The sequence below is a fragment of the Pundamilia nyererei genome, unplaced genomic scaffold (assembly GCF_000239375.1).
Source record: "Pundamilia nyererei isolate P.nyererei 1_Seehausen unplaced genomic scaffold, PunNye1.0 scaffold00576, whole genome shotgun sequence".
Taxonomy (NCBI): Eukaryota; Metazoa; Chordata; class Actinopteri; order Cichliformes; family Cichlidae; genus Pundamilia; species Pundamilia nyererei.
The window spans coordinates 102790-111715 of NW_005187977.1; the positions used below are offsets into that span (position 1 = coordinate 102790).

The 8926-nt window shown below is 42.4% G+C and overlaps 1 protein-coding gene across 2 annotated transcripts in view; it reads left to right on the forward strand.

Moving 5' to 3' along the window:
- The window catches only part of LOC102210027 (formin-binding protein 1-like), a 38460-nt gene extending 32121 nt beyond the window's left edge, over positions 1 to 6339 (forward strand). For both annotated transcript variants that reach the window (XM_005754502.1, XM_013907884.1), the window contains exons 15-18: positions 1133 to 1278; positions 1386 to 1522; positions 2058 to 2216; positions 5475 to 6339. In XM_005754502.1, coding sequence (XP_005754559.1) covers positions 1133 to 1278; positions 1386 to 1522; positions 2058 to 2216; positions 5475 to 5503 — 471 coding nt within the window. In that variant the 3' untranslated portion in view covers positions 5504 to 6339. The remainder of the gene's footprint in view (positions 1 to 1132; positions 1279 to 1385; positions 1523 to 2057; positions 2217 to 5474) is intronic.
- Positions 6340 to 8926: the final 2587 nt, after the last annotated feature.

Genomic DNA, 8926 nt, shown 5'->3' on the forward strand with positions numbered 1-8926 from the left:
AAGTGTACCTCTGGTGCAAATTACTGACCTCTGTCATCATTTTAAGTGGGGGAACTTGCACAATCGGTGGCTGACTAAATACTTTTTTGCCCCACTGTACAGTGTGTTAGATGGAGGAGTTGTACAGGGAGATGGCCACAGGCAGGAATGATTTCCTGTGTCGTTCAGTGGTGCATCATGGGTAATCTCAGTCTCTCACTGAACGAGCTCCTGTGACTGACCAGCATGTCATGGAGTGGGTGGGACGTATTATCCAACATTGTCTTTATTTTGGACAACATTCGCCTCTCTGATACCACCTTAAGGGAGTCCAGCTCCATCCCCACAAACATTACTGGCCTTACAAATCAGTTCATTGAGTCTGTTGGCATCTGCGGCCCTCAGCCTGCTCCCCCAGCATGCAACGGTGTAGAGGATTGCACTGGCTACCACAGACTCCAGCCACCTTCTTTTTTCAAACCCATGACTGGTTGAGAGCAGTCTTTATGTGACCCTGTAAGAGGAGAGGGTCAAGGGGTGTAAGCAGTGTGGAGTGCTTTTTTTCTGCCTGTATGTAAACCAGGGCTGGCTCCTCAGAGAGACTGCCGTCAGCATGGACGCCATGGCGTCTCTCTCCCAACCATGCTCGTGTAGGCTTTGTTAATTATATTTCCATAACAGTTTGCTGGATTCCTCCTTCCTCAAGATGATTTTCCTCCTTCTGACTTGGTTTCCATCTGCTGAAGAGATTTCCTTTTTCCACACTGACAGTCTCCCAGATAGTGTCGATCACTGTGAAAACAACCAAAGCTGAACTCTTGAGTATCAAAATATTGCTGTGGCGGAGAGCTTTCATTCATTTGAAATGAAAAAACAAATGAAGAGAGAAAAGCGTATCCATTCTGTACTGAGCACACACCCTGGGCTGAGTTTGATCAACTTCCTGTCACATTGTGTGTCAATGTGTCTGTTTGCTCTGTAGAACAGACCTTAACTGTCCTTGTACATATACAAAAAAACTGTGGAAGCCCCACCCGATTACTGTGGGGAAAGTAATGAAGCTGTTACAAAGTGGCTTGAGTGCAAAACACCAAAATGCACTTCAGTAATGTCGTGTGCATTTTGTAAATTGTGTTTCTGTGTGAGCACACAGGTGTGGCTGTCAGAGGCCGACAGCAGGCTGTCTGATCACAGCACCAGGAGACAGAGCGGAGGCTGTGGGTTAAATTCCCAGGCAACTACACCAGGCAGCACCAGCCTCAAACAGCTGGACAACCGCAGCCCAGCCAGCAGAGAGAGGTAGTTTCTGACGATGATTGACCATTAATGACATCATTACTGGGATTTCCTTTTTTCATACCTGTCTCTCTCCTCACCTCTCTGTGTCTCTGCCTGACGCTCCTCAGTCCCGATGGCAGTTACACTGAGGATCACAGCGCTGAGCTTCACTTTAAGTCTCGTAGTTCAGAGTTTGATGATGACTTCGACGATGAGGAACCATTGCCGAGTATTGGAACCTGCAAGTCTCTGTACCCATTTCAAGGTATTTAAACATCAGCCGTTCCACTTTACAATGACATGTAAAATCTCATAAATGTCACAAACTATAAACCCAATCAGTCCTTTGGGATGTTAGAAACCTCTTAGAACAAAGAAAGTTGCAGCTGAAGCAGGCTGGGAGAGAAGCAACAAACACTGAGCAGCAGAAACACCTGCAGACAGGTAAATGGGCTGAGGATAAAGCCCATGCTTCGTCCTCAGCCAGATACACACAAGTTATACATGCAATGCAATTAATACATAATTAACATGTTTTCATATAAATCACTGAAATCCAACAGCCCAGCGCCAAAACTCCAGAAAAGTTCATTTATCTCCCTGTAACAAGCTTCGTTGATAGATGAATCTCCTCAGATAGACTCAGATTTCCACGTTAGAGTCAAAGTGTATTTTGCAGATCTAATTTTCAAGCAATGATCCATTCTGATTGGCTGTGAGATTGGCGAGCCACTCTGGTGTGGTCCAGGTGAAACACTTCTGTTTCTCTGTGGTATCAGCATGTTGTTGATCATCCTCAGGTCAGAATGAGGGCACTCTGTCGATGCTGGAGGGGGAGCTACTTTCTGTGGTGGAAGAAGACAAGGGTGACGGCTGGACCCGAGTGCGCAGGAACCTGGAGGAGGAGGGATATGTGCCAACCTCTTACATCAAAGTCTTCCTGGACAGCAGCGCCAAAGGTGCCATGACCTACATATGACCTCTCAATGACCTTTAAATTACCTCACCTGACACCAGGTCGGGTCACATGACCTCAGACCTTTGACTCATGAATGTCACCGTGCTAGTTCCTATGGTAACAGCAGCCTGCCTTGCTGTGCTTTGCCTGTCTGTGTGCCAAACTTGAGCTGTGTGACACACCTGTACAACTCCAGGGCAGGTGTGTCTCTGAGGCTCACATCAGACACCGATGATGATCAGTTTTCTTTATGTAATGCTAATTTAATGCTAACTTGGAAAGATATTTAGTCTGAACAGTAATGTCTGAAACGGAGAAAAACAAAAGGATCGGTAATCTGGATTAGTGTCATTTGTAGATTTCAGTTTTTACGTTGACTTTTTCAAATGTTTGGTTACTTCGGTTTTAATATTCCAGACGATGACATGTTTAAGGATTAAAGTTTGCAACTCTCTGCTAAGTTAGCTGCTAGCATACCATAACCTCAGGCCTTAGCTTTTAGCATAGCCTTGGCAGCTGCTGCAATAGTTGATTTCCTGAGGATGCTCAGGGAGGCATGTCAGTGAGAATGAATTATTAAAGTTTGTCTATATTACGTTATTACTGCCGTGACAAATAATCTGAAAGCGGATCTCTTAACGACACCTTTAGCTTAGACTACGTCCACACTAGAAGCGATCGCAGTGGCGTGGCAAACAGAGGCTGCAGAAAGCAAATGACGTTCCACAACTTCAAGCGACTACAGGCAAAATAAGCGACTGGAATCTTGAGTTAAACCCAAGATAAACTTTTCCTACCTCCCAGTCAGGAAATAAAGTGACTACCAGTGTGAGTGAAGAACACGACTGATTGATACTAAGTGACTAAAGAGTCACCCGGGGCCCCGAAGTGTCTGTAATTCACAATGAGCGAATTGCGTCGAGTGTGGACGCAGCTGGAGGCCGAACTGTCGTTTTCTCATTCAGCCAGACTGAAAGCGATCATCAGACTGCAGCTTTTCCAGGGAGGACTGTGGGGTTGTTGTGGCTTTGAGAAGACTGCGCTCAAACGCCGGCACAGTTGTCATAGTTACCTCATTTAAAAGGGGATGAGATGTTTTGCCTTTTTCTGTTCGAATCCAGCAGCTTCTCTGTTAACGAGTAAACAGATCTTTGTGATACGTCCAATCAGAGAGGACTGTTAGCCAGTTAGCGCTGGCGAGGATGTTATCGTGCTATACGTCTACTATATTGATATCCAGGGTTGGGCTGAAACAGTAATTAATGAATTGAGATGATGCCTTAAACCAGAAATCAGCTGAAGTTTACATAATTCATTCAGTGCGTTCTGTTTGTTGTTTTTTATGTTTCGCGTTTTATGTTCATGTTATCGTTGATAAACTTGCCAGAGTTCACCTTTATTGGTTCATGTGCTGATTATTTTCTCACTTGATCGATGATCTGAAAAAAAAAACTTAGTTCAAACTGTAATCTGTTTTTTAAATCAACATGATTATTTTCAGACGAATAAAAACAGCAGAGGAACTTCAGTTCACCTCCTGTCAGGGCCCGAGTGTCTGCTCCCTTTATTATTATTTCACGTCTTTGCTCAAGAACAAATGAAATTCTGCATGTTTGTCAGGTCTGGCGAAAATGTTCATGGTTCATTGGTTTGACATACAGAGAGTCGGGAATGGCTCACCTTGGATAGTACTACCAGCACATGGTTTGAGCTGCATGAATGAAATTTGGTACACACGTGTAACATGTTAAGATGATCGAAGAAGTCTGCGGGCCAATTAAACCCAAACCCAACAGGAACTTTGAATTGAAGATGCCATTTTGGCAATTTCCTGGCACTTTTGCCAACTCCTCCTGGGGATTTTATCGGTTCACCTTAATATTTGGTCAGTCTAAACTACAGACCTGGGCCTATTTCATTTGTTGAAATGAACATATTTCAGCTGCCATATTTGAAACTGGTCACAGTGCCATCTACAGGGAACAGGAAACTGCATGTTCTGCACTTTGGGTTAAGGAGTTGATCTTGGGATACATTGAAAACTGTGAGCTTTCATCAGTGGGCATGACCCTGGCGGCATGGTGAATTTTTGTGTTTCGCTATGAAGCACAGACTTGCTATCACTTACAGACATGTTTCAAGATGTTTCACTGTGAAAATTGTGAGTTTCATTGAGCCGAGCGATCTGGTGCCATCGCGATTCACTATGAAACAGGAAGCAGCTTTTGAGGGCCTTGGAAAGCTTGAACACTCGTGATATTTGGCACACACGTCCATGTGAGTCCGCTTTCCAGGTCTGTAGCTCTAAACACTTGTTGGAAAATGGCTCCGCAGCGCCCCCTGCAAAATTTCAAAACCGTCCTGCAGCTTTTAGATGCATCCCTACTCCAACACAGCTGAATCAAATGGTTTGATTACCTCTTCAGCATGCCATCGTGTTTGGCAAAGGCCTGATAACAAGCCATTCATTTGATTCAGCTGTGTTGGAGTAGGGATGCATCTAAAAGCTGCAGGATAGTAGCTCTCGAGGACTGGGATTGGGCAGCCCTGGTTTAATGTATGAGTCTGAAATTTGGCAGCCTCATGTGCAACATCAATATATACAACTCTAAATCCAACAGGAAGTCTGCCATTTTCAGGCCTCGTACTTTAACAAACTCCTTCTAGGGCCCTGATCAGATCAACGGGATCTTTGGTGAGTGGAATCAAAAGATCTGGTGATGTTAAACTGTGAAGCTTTTTAGTTGTTGTGAAGTGCAGCACACCGGGTTTTTATCATTCACCACAAAGCACAACGCTGCTGTAACTCCAGGATACGTTTTCCAGTTTCTCCCAACCTTCACAGGCATGATGATAGTCTAGGCTTGAACACAGTGATATGCTATTTGTCAGCTATATTTAGAGTTTCGGCTACTGGGAACAGGAAATACGCAGTAGGATAGAATCATCATCCAATCTGGGTGAAAGTTTAGTCTGTGTTTCCCACGCATGCTATATACAGTGTGACATATGGTTATGTCGGATTCTCTGTTTTCACCTGGTGGGTATAGGAGGTTTTCAGCATGGCTCAGCGGGGCGGGGTGCGAGGGCCCTCCCATCGCTGCTTGCAGCTTTAATTACTATTGCTATAAAATGGTGGTGTTAGGGTTAGCTGACGTTCTCAGCAGCAGTCTGTCTCACTCTGTCTGTTCTAACGTATCTGCCTGCCTGTCCACCTGTCTCTCTCTCTCTCCACTCTCCCTCTCTGTCTGTCCTATAGGCTTTGTGCAGAATAGTCGGCTAGTCTAGCGAGTTACTCGACCAGTGAAGACGTCTCTCCACAGGAAGTGATGTAAGAGCTCAGAGGAGGTCTGGTAACAATTTTTCATTGAACAGTGTTGTTTTTCAGGATCTCAACCAACCAGTCAGCTGGAAGACTGCTTTCTTCTTCTTCTTTTTTTTTTGAGAGACAAAAACCTCAGAACCTAATCAAAGATCCATGAGAAACCAATTTGAGATCAATGGGAAATCGGATCACAGATCCATGAGTAGCCAGTCAGATCCAGAACCATTTGGAGAGCCAATGCAACCCAGTCAGATCAATTAGAAACCATCTGAGATCCATGTGAAACCAGTCACATCAATGAAAACCCAGTCAGAGACCAATTAGAACCCAATCACAAACAAATCGGAGATCAAGGAGAAACCAATCAGTTAATAAATCAGAGGAGATGATTGTAGTAAGAAATGATTCACCGTTCCAAACATTTCTGATGTATAACTGAACGCTGACTTGTATTTGTGGAAAAGATGAAGATGTATTTCTGATATTTGAACTTTGTTCTTCAAACTCTTCATGTGAGGACTTTATTGATCAGCTGAATGATCGACTATGTTGTGGTCACCACGGTTATTGTGAAATCACTGTGGGCGTGGTCTCTAAAGTGACATTTAAACAGACAAGTCGACTGCATGTAAATACAAATTGTAGCTGCAGGAGTAGCCCTGCCCCCTATCGCCCTGCCAATATTAGCCCCACCACAGGCAGTAACAACCCAGCCCCTCCTATTAGCCCACCCATTGATGATGATGTTATTGACTGTGTAAAATGTGAACCTTTTTATTTTATTTTATAGTGAAATACTGATCAGTTATTTATTGTTTTAGTTTTTCTTTTTTTATTGAGATGTGAGTCTGCTGATCATGCTCTTTTCAATTTCCCGTATGTTAAACTTTCAAAATAAAGTACACTCAGAATCAGTGTGCCACTTGTCTTCATTCAGACTGCTCACACTTGTCAGCTTCTGAGGTGTGTGACCTCTAACCCCTGTAAACTCTGACCTGGACACTGAGACTCTCCTGCAAAGTTTTTAAATCAGACAGAAGAGGAAAAAGAGGAAAAAACTCGTCTGTGGTATGCTCAGTCGTAAGTGACATGACCACCCAACAGATCAACAGATTTACATCTAATGACATCAGGTACTTTAATCAGCTGATTAACAGCACTTCTTCCTCTGGAACCTGTCGATGTTCCTCAGGTAAAGACACAGACTTTAGATGTTCTATAGAAGATTCCTTAAAGCCAAATACAAAGTGCAGGAGGAGATTATAATCCAATGTTTCCTTCAGGAAATGTAAAAGGACAGTAATTATGTGTGAGTGTGTTAGGGAAAATATTCTAAAACACTTCTTCAGTAAAGACTCAGAGAAGAGAAACACACAAAGTTCTTGCTAGCAAGGGCAGCTCCCTACTGAGAGACTCGCACTAAGAAACTGCCCCGGTCTTTATTTATACTTCAGTGTGTGTGTGTGTGTGTGTGTGTGTGTTACTGCTGATCAAAGGGTCAAACATCCTTGGTCAGGAAGAGGGTAGCCTCCCCCTCACCCTAGATGGTTCACCCTTAGATAACACGGTGAGGAAGTCCTGCAGTTCATCTAAACAAAGAGCACTTAGACTAAAACAAAACGTAACTACGTTAATCCTGCCATAAAACAATAAAACCAGGTACAAGCTCTCTCGTGCTCCCAGGACGTGGGGGTGCATTCCTGGGGTGCACCCCAAGCCTGCAGCCTGTTAGTGATCACACACAATTAATTATATGCCTCTAAGTATACATGGCTGAATATTTCCTAATACAAATAACTACATGCAGTATTCTACCATATGCAAACTTATATCACTAAAAGATTATACTGACTACTAAATACAATTTTCCATTGACAGAGTGTAATCAGGGAAAGACCTGACCTTAAACAGGAGACCGTGACCTAACAAAGTAAAACAGTGAGTAGTGTGGAAGTTTGGAGAAACTGTGGTGGGATTGCTGCTGTCAGGACCTTCAGAGAGCCAGACAGGAGCGCTGGGATTGTCATCTTAAATCACTGAAGCTGTAATAATCTGCTTTGAACTGAAGTCGGATCTAACTTATGTGAAAACATGTTGTGTTTGCAATATCGCATGTCCGTGCTTTAAAATATAGACAGTCAGTGGCAAAAGGATGGATAAATGTATGCTGTTCAATTTCAGGCAGAGCCTTTCCATTCAAACCCACTAACGAGACTGATCAGTTTCAAAGAAATCATCTCTTTACCTGTTGAGCACCAAAGGGTTTTCTGAGCTTCCTCCTCAAAAATGACTTGCCCCAAAACGGATGGAGTATTTTTCTGCAATTGCAAACTCTGTATAAACAATACTCGTTTCAAAATAACGCTAAAACTTGATTCAATTCAATTCAGTTTTATTTATACAGTGCCAAATCACAACAAAAGTCATCTCAAGGTGCTTTATATTGTACAGTAGATACAGAGAAAAACCCAACAATCATATGAGCCCCTATGAGCAAGCACTCTGGCGACAGTGGGAAGGAAAAATTCCCTTTTAACAGGAAGAAACCTCCGGCAACCTTCCTATTAAATATCAAATTGATTTTAAAATTTTATTGTTTACTTATAAAATCCAAAACAATATGGCACCTGACTACCTAGCTGATCTCCTCTGTCTGTATAGCCCTCAGAGAGCACTAAGATCATCGGGCCAACTGCTCTTAGTGCAACCTAGGTTCTCGGCTGAAGACCAGAGGAGGCCGTGCCTTTGCCGTTGCCGCACCCAGGTAATGGAATATTCTTCCTCTTCGTATTCGCGTATCAGATTCCATTCAGTCTTTTAAATCACATCTAAAAACGTATTTGTTTAACCTGGCATTCAAGGCTAACTAGGGTAATTTACATCTGGCTTTGCATTTAGATTATGTAATTATTTTATATTTTATTTATTTTATTTATATCTGTAATTTATATTTTATATTGTGATTTTTTTTTACCTGTATCATGATTTTACTGGAAAGCACTTTGGTGTACTTCGGTCTTTAAAATGTGCTATATAAATAAATTTTGATTGATTGATTTTTTTGTTTTTCTTTTATCTAACGTGGTGAGCTGCAGATACAGTTAGATATGCTTCTACTTACATTATTTACACTTTCACACCAAGAATCTAAACTGAAATATACTGAGTTTAACAGACAGAGACAGAAAGAAATAAAGTCCCTATATAATACATTTTAAATGTTCACCTGGAAAAATTATGGTATGTTTTTGGTAACTGATGAGAAGGCAATGTGAATAAAATCTAAAATGAAATCATTGATAAACTGAAGATGCTAAAGTCATGATCGAGCCATCTGATTTAAGTAGAATGGGAGGGAGAGCCTTCAGTTTTCAGGCCCCTCTTCT